The sequence below is a fragment of the Poecilia formosa genome, unplaced genomic scaffold, assembly GCF_000485575.1.
Source record: "Poecilia formosa unplaced genomic scaffold, Poecilia_formosa-5.1.2 Scaffold282, whole genome shotgun sequence".
Classification (NCBI taxonomy): Eukaryota; Metazoa; Chordata; class Actinopteri; order Cyprinodontiformes; family Poeciliidae; genus Poecilia; species Poecilia formosa.
Genome location: NW_006800221.1, coordinates 791,890 through 809,543, shown reverse-complemented (window position 1 = coordinate 809,543; position 17,654 = coordinate 791,890). Strand labels below are relative to the sequence as shown.

The 17,654-nt window shown below is 39.7% G+C and overlaps 3 protein-coding genes across 5 annotated transcripts; 2 read left to right on the top strand and 1 right to left on the bottom strand.

The window, feature by feature from the left end:
- The first annotated feature begins 101 nt into the window (after window positions 1–101).
- Window positions 102–5,250, top strand: LOC103151478 (kynurenine--oxoglutarate transaminase 1-like). Its single transcript, XM_007571563.2, has 13 exons — window positions 102–343; window positions 434–492; window positions 1,342–1,489; window positions 1,647–1,796; window positions 2,656–2,742; window positions 2,841–2,963; window positions 3,075–3,195; window positions 3,267–3,343; window positions 3,418–3,507; window positions 3,982–4,168; window positions 4,273–4,349; window positions 4,465–4,551; window positions 4,651–5,250. The coding sequence occupies exons 1-13, from the start codon at window positions 275–277 to the stop codon at window positions 4,708–4,710; spliced, it is 1,335 nt and encodes a 444-aa protein (XP_007571625.1). The 5' UTR covers window positions 102–274; the 3' UTR covers window positions 4,711–5,250.
- A 277-nt stretch (window positions 5,251–5,527) lies between these two features.
- On the top strand, window positions 5,528–9,773 carry LOC103151476 (putative methyltransferase C9orf114 homolog). Of its 2 annotated transcripts, XR_001664678.1 has the most exons (13): window positions 5,528–5,641; window positions 5,721–5,760; window positions 6,522–6,635; window positions 6,712–6,871; window positions 6,954–7,043; window positions 7,124–7,173; window positions 7,938–8,068; window positions 8,161–8,233; window positions 8,336–8,434; window positions 8,553–8,655; window positions 8,802–8,949; window positions 9,057–9,191; window positions 9,233–9,773. XR_001664678.1 is itself a non-coding variant. In XM_007571561.2 (12 exons), the coding sequence occupies exons 1-12, from the start codon at window positions 5,594–5,596 to the stop codon at window positions 9,132–9,134; spliced, it is 1,134 nt and encodes a 377-aa protein (XP_007571623.1). In that variant the 5' UTR covers window positions 5,529–5,593; the 3' UTR covers window positions 9,135–9,773. The 2 variants fall into 2 exon arrangements, 1 of the variants encoding a protein (XP_007571623.1); XM_007571561.2 differs by having other exon boundaries at window positions 5,529–5,641; window positions 9,057–9,773.
- Window positions 9,773–17,282, bottom strand: st6galnac6 (ST6 (alpha-N-acetyl-neuraminyl-2,3-beta-galactosyl-1,3)-N-acetylgalactosaminide alpha-2,6-sialyltransferase 6). 2 transcript variants are annotated; one of them, XM_007571562.2, is made up of 6 exons: window positions 17,177–17,282; window positions 16,761–16,835; window positions 14,114–14,308; window positions 12,982–13,394; window positions 12,776–12,883; window positions 9,773–12,132 (listed from the first exon to the last, which is right to left on the bottom strand). In XM_007571562.2, the coding sequence occupies exons 2-6, from the start codon at window positions 16,782–16,784 to the stop codon at window positions 11,901–11,903; spliced, it is 972 nt and encodes a 323-aa protein (XP_007571624.1). In that variant the 5' UTR covers window positions 16,785–16,835; window positions 17,177–17,282; the 3' UTR covers window positions 9,773–11,900. The 2 variants fall into 2 exon arrangements, with proteins under 2 accessions (XP_007571624.1, XP_016536943.1); XM_016681457.1 differs by lacking the exon at window positions 17,177–17,282 and adding an exon at window positions 17,074–17,151.
- Window positions 17,283–17,654: the final 372 nt, after the last annotated feature.

The window sequence follows — 17,654 nt, the reverse complement described above, 5'->3', positions numbered from 1 at the left end:
GTCTGAACTCAAGACTAGCTTTCACGTTTTAAACTGATTTTTTTAACAATAACCCAGTGCTGAACCTGGCTGCGCGCGCCTTTCGGTGGGCGGTGCGGATGTTTGTCTCCGCCCACAAAGGAAGCGAAAATAAAAACAAGAAGGTCGAAGCAAAGCTGATGATGCAGCTGTATTCCTGTCAGCCTGTCAGCCAGTCCTGTGCCTGAGAAAGTTTGAATCTTCGGTTCAGTGACAGCTTCATGTTGATGCTGTCTGGAATAATGTGCAGCCATTCATGGGAATAATCCGGATTTTGGCTCCTTATTTGACTCTACTTCGTCCTAATTTAGTTCAGAATCATCAGGTGAGCATTTCTTTACTTATCAAAGGAAGCGATTATGATATGTTTATGCATATTTCTGTGTGGAGGATTTAAAATATGCATTTATTTCAGCTAATCATGGCCAGACGACTTTATGCGAGCAGAACAATCGGTGTGGACAAAAACGTTTGGTGAGTAATTACTCATAATTGATATCAAACTACTGCATGCATGAAAGAAGAATAGCAAAATTATTAAAAGAACAAATTTATCGAGTGGTGCAAACGATACCGTTTTCCCTGATCATGTCAATACTTGTGGACGATCCAGTGAGTCTTATGCGACCTGTAACTCATAATAAATCACCTTGCATCTTTCAATTCAGCTCTAATTTATTCACTCCAAAGTGAAGTTATTTTAATATGTAAAATACAAACGAACTGGGATTTTAGTAAACAGATATTCATGGGGTAATATTTGTAAAAACTGTGCAAATAATATTCAGAACAACATTAGAGTTCAGAAACCTTTTAAATTAAACCATGATGAATTAAAAGAGCCATATGATTGGCGGAGCAGAGGGCGGAACACTGAAAAGGTCAAAGTCCCGTGAATGTACAACCTCGAAGATGTTAGTGAGAAAAAAACTTTATCTTATATAAATGTCAGGACAGAAACTGTAGCAGGAAGAAATGTGTTTCTAGTGTAATTCTGATCTCAGGTTGTTTTTAAAACCAAAGCTCAATTGGATTTGGGGTATCAGTGCTTAGTGTTGACTAATGGTAATCATACAGTTCTATATACTTGGACAGTTATTTGTTGTTTGACCTCTTTTTTCAAAAATCCTTTTTTAAATGTATTTATTTATAATTTCTCAGAATTAAACAACCAAGACAGACGACACGAAAAAACGACAGACTCAAAACTGATATGGCTGTAAATAATGAACAGATCTTCTACTTATTACACAGTAAAACGTCATGATCTGTAAAAAAGAAAAAAAAAAAAAGAACACTGTCTGACTTGTTTTGCACCAACAGGGTCGAATTCACACAGCTGGCTGCAGATTATAAAGCTGTGAACCTCGGACAGGGATTTCCCGACTTCTCGCCTCCGCAGTTTGTTCAGGATGCTTTCTGTAAGGCTGTGAGCGGAGGACCCCAGATGCACCAATATACCAGAGCTTTTGTAAGTCGAAATATTAGCTCAGGTTGATGTCTGTCAATCTGTAGAGGCTGAAAAACAAACATGCTTATAATTTGGCATTTGTCTGGAAATTTTCAGCTGTTAATCACATGTTAAAAAGGGGAAGAGATTTTCATTTGTTTCACTTTCTGTCGCCCAGGGCCATCCTCGTCTGGTAAAAAGTCTTGCTAAATTCTTCAGCCGGGTCGTTGGGCATGAGATCGACCCCTTTGAAGACGTCTTGGTCACAGTTGGAGCTTATCAAGCTCTTTTCTGTGCATTTCAGGCTCTGATTGATGATGGAGATGAAGTATGCCCCTTTTTGTGGCTCTTACATTTTCTGTATGTTTGAATGACTCAGCAGCTGGGTTACTTCGCACAACACCCTGAAAATGTATCTGTATCCAGAACATTGGTTTAAAAATGTATTTTATATAAAATAATGTACTTTTTTTACGCTGTTGACCCCAGTTGCCTTCTGAAGTTCCATAATTAGTAGAGTTCACCTGCATAGAATTTAATTTTAGTAAAAATCTAGCTGTTTTGTGAAGGCCTCTGAGGTTTGCCAGAGGCAATAGCACATCATAAACACAAGATGAAGATTATTGTGAAATTTAAAGCAGGGTACGATGTAAAAAAAATCCTAAAGAAGAGGAGTAGGTTAAAAAAAAACAAGGTTTTCCAAAAAACCCCATAGGTCCTATGGTGGTCTTTTTTTTTTAGGTATGTAGGAAATCCATGTGGAAAAAGGTTCTCCTTTCTGATGAGACCAAAATTAAACTTTGTTGTCCTGAGGAAACTATCACTGCATCCTCAATTCACAATTGTTTTAAACTGTTGTCTGTTTTCAGCTAATTGTAGGTTTTTCTTTTCATAGTAATGCTTTTGTTCAGTAGGATCACATAAAGGTCATCTTACGACAACCCTAAACATACCACCATAACCACAAGATGAAACCATATCAATTTGTCAGAACGGTCTAGTCAAAGTCCACACATAAATCTGATGAATCTTTGGGAAGACTTGAAAATAAATTTTAGCTGTCAGACTTTTTAAAAACGACAGATTACAAGTAAGGAGTATTATTACTTGTGCTAGGTGTTGTGTATTTAAATATCTGTATAAAAGTTTTTGCTATGCACCAGAACTGACGGGATTTTATCCTTCAGGTGATAATTGTGGAGCCGTTCTTTGACTGCTACCAGCCAATGGTTCTGATGGCGGGAGGGACCGCGGTGTATGTGCCGCTGAGACCGGTAAACGGTTAATTCTAAAAGGATCTGATGCCTCCGAGCTCCTTTGGACGCTCGCGTTCAACATGCGAGAGACGTTTTGTTTTTGTCACTAACCGCAGAAAGGGGGCAGCAGCGTCCTGTCAAGTGGAGACTGGGTTCTGTCTGCTGAGGAGCTCACCAGCAAAATCACTCCCCGCACAAAAGCCATCATCATCAACACTCCAAACAACCCTCTAGGCAAGGTGGGATTTATGACGCCCATTCTGCTAGGGAAACCCGAGCTCTTCGCAAACATCCCTTTCAAAACGGAGGTGGAAGAAAATAAACGTAATGCGTGAGTTCTGGGTTTACAGGTTTACAAGGTTGAGGAGCTCCAGATGATCGCCGACTTGTGCATCAAACACGACCTGCTGTGCTTCAGCGACGAGGTGTACGAGTGGCTCACTTACGACGGAGCCAAACACGTAAAGATAGGTGAGACACGAGCACCGCTTCGACACGACCTCGCCAAACACACGTTCATCAGCCTCTTGTGTTTCTGACAGCCAGCCTCCCTGGGATGTGGGAACGAACCATAACAGTGGGCAGTGCTGGGAAAACCTTTAGTGCTACTGGCTGGAAGGTAATACACATTCAAATCTAGTACGGAGTTTCTGCTGTTTATTGTTTTGTGATTAATACCACCTCTGGTTTTAGGTTGGCTGGGCTATAAGTTCAGGAAAACTCATCAAGCACATGAAAATCATCCATCAGAACTCTGTGTATCACTGTGCAACAGCAGCTCAGGTAACTCCACCAACAAACTTCTTTCTTCAAAGCAATAATGTTGAGTTTTAGTAATTGAGGCCCTGGGCCCTGCATGTTTATAGGGGCTCCCCTGGTTCAACGCTCCCACTTTAAGTAAATGAATCTTCTATTAGGCAACTACAGAACATGATATGTTTGAGAAATAATTTATCCCTCAAATTAGCCTGTGTTGGAGCACGGACATCGGCCCTTAAGTACCTGAATTGGACAGCATTGACTTCAAAGTTTCCCTGTGAAGGAGTTGGCTGTACCTTGGTCACAGCATGTCTTTGGAACGTGGATGGAAGTTGGATGAAGTTTTATTATCTTTTGAGAGATGCCCGTGTCCTTTTCCATCAGAAACTTCTTGAAAGTTCCTTAAAAAACAAAATCTGTTTTTAACACAATTTTTCTAGCATTATTTGTATCTCTAGCGCTTTTCCTAAATTCTCAACTCATCCCGTTGTCACCCAGGAAGCCGTGTCCCACGGGTTCGACCGCGAGTACGAGCTGTTCGGGACTCCAGAGAGCTACTTCCAGCAGCTGCCTGCGATGCTGCACCAAAAAAGGCAGAAGCTGGCCTCGTGTCTGCGTAGTGTGGGCCTGCAGCCAGTCATGCCAGAGGGAGGATACTTCATGATCACAGACATCTCCTCCGTCAGTGAGTAACGAGCAAACGTCTAAGCTGGACACTTTGCATCCGGCGGGTGTTTATTTGGGCTTCCTAATGAATGTTTACCTGAGTCTTTTCGTCCTTTTGAACAGATGTAGATCTAAACGATGAGAGCACCAAGAATGAAAGCTACGATTTTAGATTTGTCAAATGGTTGATTAAGGAAAAGGTAAACTCTAGTAGATATTATTTAAAAGATGCATGTTTTTCTTTTGTTGTTTTGTTCTTTTCAAATTTTTTAGTACCTATTTTTTTCATTTCTTTTTTTTTTTCTTTTTATCAAGGGCTTAGCGACAATCCCAGTCTCTGCTTTCTTCAGTCCAGAACACAGCAAAGAGTTTGACAAATATATCCGCTTCTGTTTCGTTAAGGTGAATGCAGCCACTTTGATCAAAACTGATGCTCTTTTCTTTTTCTGATTCTTTCTCAATCAGAAACCTTTTTTGTTGTTGTTTGTTTCTTTTAAACAGGAAGACTCCACACTGGAAGCAGCAGAGGAGATCTTAAGAAAGTGGAGTCAAAAAGAATGAAATTTACCATCCATCGTCCATTTTTTTCTACAGCAACCTACTCAGCCTCCTCAGGAAAACTGTTCAGAAATCATGTTTATGTTTGTGTTTGTCCTCGTCAAAGTTTTTCAGACCACTCTGAAAGTCTAATAAAGCATTCAGTAAACAGTTGGTCCGTGTTCACATCATGCTTGTGGTGATTAGCTGCTTCACTCATTGTTTTTTTTGACAACTACTTGTGTGGAGATTCTAGTTATTTTTGTCGCTAATCTTGTATTTTTTTTTTTTTTTTTTTTTGAGAGGATGTTGAATGCTGGAGTTTCAGATTGTTACATACTGGCACAATAACAATTGTTACAATTGTAACAATTGTTACAGATTTTTAATTTTATAAATGCATGTCTTATTTAGCATCCTTAGTTTCTGAAAATGTATCAGCTAGACAAATTTTTTCCCCAAAAAAATGGAAAAAGAATGTGTGCATTGCAAACTGTATGTAAAGAATTCCAATTGTGTTCTAGAAATGTTAAATAATTATTCCCCTTAAAGATGTTAAAAGCACTGTTATGGATGACTCCGTGTCTTTATCTGCTTACATGCACAACTAACCAGAAACAAGACGGACTAAGCTGGTCAACCAATCTCAGTAGAAAAAAAAGCCCAATTGCTAATAAACCACATTTTCTTTATTCGGTCGAGGTTTAACTGAATTGATTTGACATAACAGAGTCAAATTCTTGAGTGACGTACTTGTCGACAATCCACACCAGTCGGTGGTGGTAATGCACTAATTTCGTTTTTTGCCAACCACCAAAACACATCAAAGAAGAACTGATTAGACTTTTATTTTTTTTATGCGGAAGTTAACCCGGAAGTAAATAAAACCACGTGTCGATGTTGAAAAATGTCGACCAATAGTGCAGAGAAAAGACCTAAACCTGCGTCCTCTCAGGTACTAATAATATAATTAACACGTTAGTGTGCGTCATTGATATTGTCATTTGTTTTAATGTATGCCTAATTTATTTCAGTTCGGGGACCAGATTCCCTGGAAGAAAAGGAAAGCAGAATGTGAGTAGAAGCTAACTGTGCTAACAACTGCATGTTCACTAGGTTTCACTAGTGGCAGGCTAAAACATTGGTTTAGCATCATCTGGAGTACGCTAGCTGTAATAATACACATAGCCACGTTTTATTATACAAGACTTAAGATATTCAAGTCACTTGAAGCAGCAACTTCAAGCGCCACAACTTTGAGGTCATTGTGCATTGAAATGGATAACAGCAGATTATGAGTTCAAAGCTATTTGAGGCAATTCATACCTAAATAATAGGATCCATTCCATACACAAATGAGTGAAACAATATATAAAGTGCATAATGTTAAACTTATGGCTGATTTGTAGCTTAGCATTTGCTTGACGAGTGCTTATAGTTTTGATATACAATATATGATAAACAGATTAAGGAACTGTCAGATTTATTAGACAGTTTCCCTGTATATTTTCAAATACCATTTAGCCTGGTGTAGCTTTCAGGTGAGGTTGTTTGCTCTAGAGAACTGCCACAAGGTTCTGTTTTCCCACCATTCCCTTTTATTCTGTACACCTCAGAATTCTAGTAGAAATCAAAGTCCTGTCTTCTGTCTTACTATAGAGAATAAAACGTCTTCTGTCATATGTTGGTGTAGGATCTTCTGAGATAACGACATAAAGAAGCTCAATTTTGGCACATAAACCTGTCAAAATATATTTCACTGAAATAAATTCTCTTAAAAAGTGATCTGTGTTATAACTCTTAAGATAACTGTAAACTGTTTTTGTCCCCAACAGTAAAGGAGAAACAGAAGCAGTGGAAAAAGGCTAAAATCATCAAACAGTTGGAGAAGCAGAAACGGCAAGAGACTGCAGAAAGAGCGGAGCAGGAGGAAAGCCAGAGTAAAAAAGGTAATAGTTGTCATTTGCTGATAGTCAGTTATTATCGGCTCAGGTAGCCGTAAACGGACGGGCACGTGTTTTTCAGGTCGAGCTTTCACGGTGAGCGTGGCCCTTCCGGGCTCCGTCCTGGACAACGCTCAGTCCCCTGAGCTCCGGACGTACCTGGCGGGACAGATTGCCCGAGCCTGCGTCGTGTTCAACGTCGACGAGATCGTCGTGTTTGACGAGCAGGGGGAAGATGTCAAGTAAGCGGTCCGGGAGGGAAAAAATTGAGCGTAAATACTATTTACACTGTCAGAATGCAAAGTGATGCTGGTTTTGCTCCAGGAGTGTCGAAGGAGAATTCAAAGGTGTTGGGAAGAAGGGCCATGCGTGTATTCAGCTTGCCAGAATACTTCAGTACATGGAGTGTCCGCAGTAAGTGTGGAGACGGTCAGATCAGTGACTATTGCTGTTTACTCCTCGATTTGTCACGCACGACTTCTGTTCTCCGCCAGGTATTTGCGCAAGTGGTTCTTCCCGGTGCACAAAGACTTACAGTATGCAGGTAATTTTAAAACCATCATCACTTTTAAGTGATTTATTTTGAATTTACCATATGTGAAGGTCTGAGATTGTAGACGGATATGAGATGGCCAACCCAAACAGCACAATAGCAGACCGTTTCTGTTAAACATAAACTTATACCAACAATAAAACCTACTTGTACTGCACAAAGCTTCCTCTTGATGTGGATCAACTAAACACACCAGCGCTCTGATCTAGTTTTTGTTTTTGCTAAGCCTTCAGCTTTCTCACGGGTTAAAAACATCTGAAGATCTGATTAAATGTTTAAATTCCATACATTTTTAAAATTGCTCATTTGGCAGTCTGTTTGTGGGGCATTTCAAAGTATAAATACAAACATTTGGTTAATTTACTGCAGATATTTCTATCAATGACCCTTTCTTTAGGATGCCTCCGCATTTCTAAATGGATAGCAAGCCAAAGGACAAATACTTGAATAGGGAAGAGAGATTCATAAGTGAATAATGAAGAAAAAACAGGAAGATGCAGGCAGAGCTACTTGCTAGGATAAATGGATGAAAGAAGTGTGAAGGTAGATGGATTCATAAATGCACACATGCGTGGATGGTTGTTTAGGCTTGTAGAACTACGAGGAAGGAAGGAAGGAAGGTGCAGTTAGATTATCTGTCAAAGGGTTTTTCTGTTTAAACCTCTAGCACCAGTAGTGACAAAAACTGCATTAGAATCATAGTGAAAGTGCAAAAACAACATTGTTTCAGGTCAGTCCATGCTATTTTCCACTAGGTTTGCTTAACCCTCTGGACAGTCCTCATCACATGAGGATAGACGAAGAGTCAGAGTACCGAGAAGGAAGAGTCCTCAACAAGCCACCCAAACAAGGAAAGGGTTCGTTGGTGAACTGTGGAATGAGAAAGGTGACTTTGACACAGCTATTAGTCTGAATTTGATGAGTGAGAGATTAAACAGGTCGGACATCATAAAATGTGTCATAAAATGTCGTCTCCAGGACGTGCGGATTGATAAACAACTTCAGCCGGATCTGCGAGTTACAGTGAAACTCAGTAAGACACAGAATCAAGGTAGGTTTTCCCCGTTGGAGTATGCTGTACTTTATTCATCCATTGCAGTGTAACACAAGTAGAGCATCAGTTCAGTGTTTGTCCCTGTGTGTGCGCGTGCAGAAAGCAGACTTTATAAAGGTGTCGTCGTGGCGCCTCATGTTCCCCGAACAGAAGGTGGTCTCTACTGGGGGTACACGGTCCGCCTGGCATCCTGCCTGAGTATGTGCCTCTTTTTTGTTTGTTTGTCTGTTTGTTTTAAATCCTGTGACTTAAAACGTGTAGAAAAATTCTCACTGCTGGCTGTTTTTTTTGTTTGTTTTTTTTTTTGCTGATGCAGGTTCAGTTTTCACTGAGAGTCCTTTTAAAGAAGGGTATGACCTGACAGTTGGCACCTCAGAGAGAGGCAGCAGTGTGGACCAAGCCACTCTGTCACCATTCAAGTAGGTTCAAAGCTCATTGAATGATTAGGTCGGTCGGTCAAGTGCTTTAAAATCAGCATGCTTGCATGCAAATTTAGGCGTCAAGCGTCTATAGTATTTAGTGTTAACATGCTGCCAATTAGTGACATTTTCTCCCTACTCTTTAGGCACCTTTTGGTGGTTTTTGGAGGTCTTCAGGGTTTGGAAGCCAGCCTGGACGCAGACCAAAACCTGGATGTGACTGACCCCAGCGACTTGTTTGATCTCTACCTCAACACATGTCCCGATCAGGGCAGTAGAACCATTAGAACGGAGGTAAAAATGCAAAAATAGACGGATAAAGAGAAGCCAACTGCACTGTAAACATCATGACAAAGTTTCCACTTTTGCTCAGTGTTGAAATTGAATCTTTCTGTTAACAGGAAGCTATTCTAATCTCCATGGCGGCACTGAGACAGAAGATCACAGCTGCTTTTCCAGATGATTCCAGCAGCTCATGAAACATACTGTAAACATATCCTTGTGTCAAATATCAGATAATTCCCTTCTGTAAATAGGCATCGACTTAATTGACCAGTCTGTCTTTTTTTTTTGTTTTTTTTGTTTTTTTGTCTCTGTTATGCAGTGGAAACTGAACATGGTTTGTGTGTTTCCTGTCTTAACATTGCTTTGATGCACAGTTCTGAAACAAAACACATTGAAGTTTTACATTTTTTGAGCAAGAACCTAAAATATATCTGCGCCGAGAAAAAAAAGATAAATTCTAAATTGAGCTTCAGTGCCTTGCACAAGAATCTCCTTGAATGAATCTCATGTTTTCAGGCTGCAGTTTAACAGTCATTGCACAACTCATTTGGAGTTTGTCTGGATGGTAGACATGCATCTTAAAAAGAAAATTTGAGGTGAAGTTAATACAGTCTGCAGCAAATTCTTCCTTTATTATGGATATAATCTTTGTGGTGCAAACATAACTTACAGTAGTATGAAGTGCTGCTCTTTCCCAGTCACATAAAAATGAAAGACAAAAAATATATATCTGCCTTCTCTGTTCTGAAAGTTGTTAAAAACAATTATTTGTGCCTTAACATCACCATAATTTTAATATTTAATTGGATTTTGATACTTGATACCCGATAAAATAACCAACAAATGACTTTCAGCAAAACATGACTGGATTTGAAGAACTAAAGCACAAGGATGATCATCAGCTACTCATAAAAGGCAATATGGTTAGAAAATGCATTCCTCCAACTAAAGCTCCCTTCTAATTTGTTGAACTGAATAAAGCACTGAAATAAACCTTTATGGAATACATTCGGGTTGCATGCACTAAAAACTTTGGCCAGTTTCAAATGTCAATGGATGCGTTGGTTCCCCACTTTGTGGCAAAAACATTTAACTGAAGTTAGTTAGGCCTGGACTGTTGTAAAACTACAATGCTGTCCAGTTCAACATGCTCCTGATCTAAACCACAGTGCTCGGGCTGCTGTGTTGTCTCATAAGGCTCCGCTATGATTGGTCTGTCGGCTGAACTGGACATCTGTCTTTGGCAGCTATTTTTTAGAATATGATCTCTTTACAACAGTGGTGAAACCTACTTAAATTGTGTCGTAAGCCACTTGATGATTTTTGGATTAAAGGAACTTGCTGATATAATCCTCCAACATGGAAAACATTTAAATACATAAAAATATAGAGATGTGTACAACCTTTTAAATTAGTTATTTTCTATGTACAAAATTTCGGTCAGACAGCACTACGTGGCACACAGATGCAGTGAGGAAGTTTACACACACATTCATTGGAATGAACACATTATTTTTGGGTTTTAAATGAAGTTATTACCCCTTTTTTTTTTACAGGGCGGAATGATTATTACAACACAACCTGATTTATTTTTTTTTATCAAAAAATGAAATATACTGTAACTTGTGTTTTTCCTAGAGACAGACTCTATTAAATACAAATCTTCCAAACTATTAAGTAAAATGATCATGATTGGCTGTAATAGTTTCAAACATTCAAGCATTGACATGTTTATTACTGGCTAGTCCTATACTGGTAACAATGGGGGCTGTCCAATCAACTCAGTCCAAAAAAGAATCGACACCTAGAGAAGCCAAATGTTTTCTGGTGAAAGGTTTTACGGGCAGATGAGACAAGGAGTGAGCCGAGGCAAAGCTCATGATGTGGCGTTGTTTTGGTGCCAACACACAAAGTGGAAGGAATATTTAATAATTAATTTTCCTGGATTTTACCAATCAATAAATGGTAAAAATTTCTTGAACCTAAATTATAATAGCTAACTTGCTAACATCAACCTTATGAAAGAGTCTTCCCAAAGCTGTGACCTCGGTCATATTGAAAATGTGCAAACTTTAAAACTGTTGGGTTCCTGCTAGGGATGCACAGATTTATCGGTGCCGATTTCCTCAATTTTGGGAAACCGGTGGTCGGCCTATTTTTACATGTGAAGCTGATCTTATCCACTGGTTTTATCTACCTCGGCAAAGGTATTTAAATCAACTGTTATCTTCTTCTGTTCTGCTGTGAGAGAGATTTGACTAGCAGACCGGCCCACCAGATCAGATCTGGTGGGCAGTTAACAATAGTCATCTCACTGTTGGCAACTTGTCAACTTTCTTGCTACATTTAGCAACACTTTACACACACACAAAAAAAATTGGTATCGGCCAAAATCGGAATTGGCAGGTCAGGATTTTTAGAAGATCGGTAATCGACCAGAAAACTGGAATCGGTGCACACCTAGTTCCTGCACAGAGTTGCCTTTTTTTTTTTAGCAAACTATAGCAGTTTTGCATAAAGAGTGAATACCCAGGAAGCATTATGCTAGGATCTCGGTAACGGTTACAAAACGTACGCAATGACGTGGGAGCGTCAAGCAATTATTACAGAGGGTGTATGTAAACATTTGAGCTTGTGTGTATAATTCTGACTCTGTGTGGCTGCACCCAGATTTTGCTTTCAGAAAACTCAGAAGGAGTTTGCTGTGAAATCTTTTCACCCTGAGAAAAAAAATACGGTCCAAATTAAACCTCAAACTGATGACATTCACGCCGCTTGTGTGTAAACTTTCTGACCACAACTGAGTATCCTCCAAAAGCCAAACAAGTTTAGTACCTGAAATCAGAAACGGAAACATTTCCCCGCATCTTCATCACCATTAACCCAAGGTTTCCCGTGTCTTCACCATCGTTGCCGGATAAAAGCATTTGTGACGTCTCGTTTTGAGATCACCGTGAACTTTAATCCGCCGTGCTCGTCTGCTTCTCGGCTGTGCAGCTGGTGTCTCCCCACTTGGGGCTGGTGAACGTGATGTTGTATAGCTTGGCCCAACGGGCAAACACCTGTTTCTCCGTGATGAAACGATGGTGGTGTCCCCTGCGGTTGTTTTCATTCTGAAGGTACGTTGTACATTCGTCAGACTCCCTGGGTTTGTAGTAGTGGTAGGGCATCTTCTTGGACCCCGGCTTTCTTCTGGAAAGATGGTAACAACGGTACTATTTAGGTAAACGTTTGATAGGAAATGATTTGTTATTTGGTTTTGATTAGAAATTACCTGACTAACTGACCAGAAACTACAATTCTGATGTTTTTTCGATGAGGTTTGTGAATTGTTTTTTTTAGTAGGGACAATGCGAGTTAACGGTTTTGCAAATTATTCCAGAATTAGCAAGAAGGCTATTTTTCATCTGTTGTCCCTGGATGAGTAATTTGTCTCACTAAATACAGAGGTTATACAAACGAGGTTAAAATGACTTACCTACACGAATTTTGTCAGTAAATACAATCAATACCAACAGTAACTACAAAACAAACAAGTCTATCATAAAAAAAACATAGAAATTAAAACTAAATTAATATTATTTAAGTAAAAGCTAATTTAAATAAAAGGTTCCAGAGGTGATGATATAGACAGTTAAAACTTTATGCAGAAAATAGAAAAGCTATTTTAGCAATTTTTGTTCTTAAAGACATTAGCTAAACATTGCATCGGCATGCCAGACCTTTACAAAATCCATGATCAGAAATCAGCTGGAAAAATGCCTGGGTGAAAAATGCCTGGTGAATCTTTTGTTATGAAAAGTTTATACATAATAAGTCTTCTCGTTATACTCACCCGCAGTAATTTGGTGGAACCATCCCATATACTTTAATATTATCACATATCTCAATGGCTATGACCATTGTGAACCAGCCAGTGCTCAACCAAGAGTGGGACTTTTGTCTTTGCAGGAAGAAAAACAAAAGCAGTCAGTAAGTACGACAGTTCCTTAATGAGAGACTGTGAACACAAGACGTGATCAACGTCCAAACCAGACTTACCTGTCCCGTCCGGTCTCTCTGCTGAACAGATTATCAAATTTTCGCATTTTGTTTGGTGAAATGCTGAAGAACGACAGGTTGCTGTAGGTCATCCCGATCCTCTGGATCAACCTGAACAAGGTTCCCTTAGCATCCTTCCAGATCTTATTCGGGGGTCCCCAGAAGATGATTGTGGAGTTGTAGTCCGTGCGCCGCATATACTCGTTGGGCCGCCGCATCACCCTGAAGACGCTGGAGTGGGCCACGACCCGGAGGGTGGTGCGGTTGCCGACGTCCGTCTCGTAGCCTGACGTGGGGGCGTCGTTCATGCGGATCACGCACTCCGTCCGGTCGATCTCGTCCCCCGCCCGGCTGCCGAGGACGTGGCTGGAGCTCGTCACAAGTGCACAGTTGCGACAGTGCAGGTTCATACTCTGAAAGAGACGGCATAAAACTTTTACAGCAAATTTAACAGAGTTATTTAAGCCTGAAAAACAGCGGTGAACTGAATTCATTTTTACGAGCTGCGGGTGAGAACAGTTTATTTAACAGGGTTTGTCCACTTTTCTCACAGTAAAATTCAAGCATTTTCAAGGAAAGTTTTCAAACTCTTCCAGCACCTCAATTTAGAGATAAAAATAGTAGAAATGAACTAAAAAAAAATCATTATTAATGACATTTTATGATGTCCTTAATAATTAATGTCTTGTGATAGCATTCTAAATCCTACCGCAGGGATTAGGTAATTTAAAGTTTAACAATATTTTATGCTTTGAAATGTCTTACACACCTGACCAGTCTGAGAACGTTATAAACAAAATCTAAATATTTTCTACAATTTCTGGGATTTAGCAAATAGACATAATTTTGGTCATTCTCACTGTCCAAAATTAAAGAAAAAGTTGGTCTAATTTACCTTCAGACAGTGAAAAGAAGGTATTTTATCATCTTTAAATATCTGGTTTCAACTGTAAGAAAAAACACTTTTCAAATTTAGGCTTTTAATCAAAGGTCAGGTTGGACTTTAGTACAAATCTGTACCGTTTGAATAGAGCAATTTGAAGGACTTTGTACTGAAATCAGGCAAACTAAACCTTTGTCGCGTTCCACAAATCTGTTGAAATCCCAGTTGATAACCTGTTGAGCAGCTTACCTTGTTACCGAAAACTGGCAGGTAGCCATCTCTACCAGCTAACTTCCTGAGGTCTGCAGTCTTGACTGCGTGACTGATGGCCACGTGAAAGGGGATGTAGACGCCATCACTGGTGTTGTTGGAGCCATAGAGGATGAGGAGTGTGGTCAGGATGAAGACGGCGAAGAAGATCACCATCCTGTGGCTCTGTTGACCCTGCAGCGTAAATAACAGTGAAATGATAAATACAGGGCAGCAAATGTACTGTTCTCTCCTTTTTTTAATTCACTTTGTACATTTTCACATTTTGTCACAAAAATCTGAAAACTATGGCACACTAGTGGAAAAGAAAAAGTTTTCCAACACACATTGTGTTTTAAAATGTAGGTCAAAATTCTGTTTTGCCATCATCTGACCAAAGTGCCTTTCTTTACAGTTTTTGGTGGGTCTCCTGTGTGTTTTGCACATAGCTATTTCTGTTATACGTTGAGTAAAATGCCACTGGATTCATTTTATGCAAAAAATCCAATTGTAAATTTGGATACCAGTTTCAAACATGTTTGGTTGTAAAACTCAAAAGGGATCTTTATCTTCTATTTTTCCCCCCACTTTCTGATACGCTATTTTATTGAAGGTTTTATAAATGCCTCATTGGTAGCAATTTCTTTCTGAAAATATTGTAACTTGTTTTAGAGGTGGGATCACATATCTGTTCCTAATAAAAGAAGCACACAAAGGCTTAGATTGTAGCCATGACTACACAACCATATATGTGGTTCATAAACAGGAAAATTTGGTTTTTAAGACTGTGTAGCTCTGGTTACTATCTAAAGCTTTATCTGGTTTCTCTCGTACTTCAAACACTCTGTGACCTTTAGCATGTTGGTCTGGACCATTCGAGTCAGGTGTATGCTTTCAGTGCAGCAACACTTCATGCAACAGGCAAAATATAGTTTGATAGTAATTGAAACATAACAGCCAAACAGGTATTTGATATCTGTAAAACAATTTTTTTTTTTTTGCAAGATTTTAACCCGCTCGAAAAAAATTAAAAGAAACGCATTAAGGAACGTGATCAACCAGCAATAAACATACGGTTTATTGCTTTCTTGCTGCTGGCTACTGCAAGCTGAACCAATTTTTTTCCAACATGTAATTTCATGGATTGCTTTCAACCAAACGGTAAGGAGAACAGCAACAGTTTAACTAGTTTACTTAGTAGGAATCTGTTTAAGGGGTGACTGTGGCTCTGTGGGTAGAGTAGTCTTGCAATCGGAAGGTTGCCGGTTCAAATTCAACTTCCTCCTACCACATGTCAATGTGCCTCTGGGCAAGGCACTTAACCCCAAATTGCCTACCGAGCTGTGTATAAATGTGTGAGTGTTTGTGAGTGCAAATGGGTGAATGTGACTCTAGTGTAAAGCACTTTGAGTGGTCAAAAATGATTGGATAAAGTGCTATACAAGTCCAGTCCATTTACCATTTATGTTTGCTTTAAATTCTTCCATTTGGTTGGTTGGTTTCCAGTCACATTCGCCACCTGTATAATGACTAAATGTAATATTCTGACTGACTGAGCTCAAATAGTACATCTATGGCTTACCCGAAAAAGTCTTCTCATTGTGATTGCCAAGTAAAATTCCAAACTCTTTTCATTAGAGCTGACCGGAATGATGGACGCTCTTTTCCATTAAACTCTGAGATCCGATTTCTTTGGTCTGGCTCTGGGATTCTTCTCTCTTTTCAGCTATTTCCCTGTTTGACTTATGGCAGATTTGGGGGGAGGAGTCATATCTCATTGGTTTATATTGATGTGTTCAGTAACTAAGACGACTACATGCTGTCTGTATGTTCCCTTCTTTGCATGGACTACTTCAGACATTTCCACACACTGTATGGTCCCTCCAATATAGGCCTTCAAAATATATGTCTTTTTTTAAACTGCTTTTTCTTTTAAAATTACTGTGAAGCTGGTTGTCCTTTGGGGACAGAAACAAAGCTAAAATTGAATCAGTGGTAATGGTGCATTAAGGGTAGGGCTAAAAAAAAAAATTAGTCCCACCCTAAATCCTGCTAATCTGCTAAATCCTGAGCAGAGGTTCTTCAGAAACTTGACAATTCATCTTAACAAAATGTGCACTTAGACATTTTTTGGAAGGATAAAACAAAATAGAAAGTGCCTATGACATGTTACTCCAAAGCTGACAAACTATGCCAAAAGCCAGTTTGTTTACTTTCACAGGAAATTATGACAAGTTTCTTGTTTAACTACATGTGCCCATACTGCTTGGCATACTAAATAACAAATATACTAATAAGTGTTTGTGTGACAACGTGAAATTCACCACAAGACTAATGAATCCAACAGTTTTACCCTCAATGAAAACCTTTGGCATTTTAATTCAGTAACTATTGAATGCAGTGATAATAAACCGCCCGATACTCAACTCAACTTGAAAACCTCTGGGTTATTTTTCACAAAGCATGTAATGCATAGGAGACCTGAGCTCATTAAGCATCATTTATAAAGACTTGCTGCGACAATTCACCAGCCTCTACCCAAATCTGTATATGACATTTACAGACTGTTACAGAATATTTCCGTCTCCAAGTCCTGGCGATAATGTCGAGAAAGGGGGTGTTAGGTGCCACACCCTCCGCTGGTTACCTTCCCACTGATCCTGAGCCCCATGTTTTCCGATCAGCACTGAAACGGGCCCCCCGTCAAGCTCTGTCATCGTACCTGCCAGCAACAGACACAAGTCCATCAAATCACATTGAATTGCAGCACGTTTCGTGTAAAAGTGGGTCATCTGTTTGGACGTATAGCTGTATCACACCACTCTTAATTGTGAACCGCTTGGTGTGTTTTTTAACATTACCCAGGACTAACGGACCGGACATTCGATGTAAACATTTAGACAGAGAAACACCATCTTGCGCAGCCGCTCGTCGTCTGCTCTCAAAAAGGTTTCTTTTACCGTTCGTTCTCCAAATACACGGCCCGTCAGTGGAGCTTAGATGACCACTAAGTCCCCACGAGTGTGTAATGCTATTAACACGCACTAGTTAAACCGGGCTTACCTTGTCATAGCGGCATACCCTTTGATGTCTCCCTCCTCCTTCTTGAACCCCATTTTCCTGCGCCACGTGCTGACGTCACGACCGCCTTCCTCACTGCAGCACGCGGCGAAAGCAACAAAACTTACCGGTTTTCGGAAGTGGAGCGTTTTCTTAAAATATTATTGAAATATATGAAGATTGTTCATTTGTTTTACTTGGTCATTTGCTGAGCTGAAGCACGTAGTGTGCAAGGCAGAAAAAAGGGCAGAACCTAGTTTCATGCTCAGCTGTAAAATGATATTGGATTTTATCTCTTGTTCGTGTGTTGGAATCGTTCCTCTTATGCCATGCTGCTCATTGCCCACAAATGGTGCCACATTTCCAAGGGAAACTAATCTGTGGTGAATACAGTACACAACAGCTTTTAGTGGAGGCAGTGTGAAAGTGGGGGGCTTTATATCACTTCCTGGAAAAACAAAAGTCGCCATTATTTCAGCAT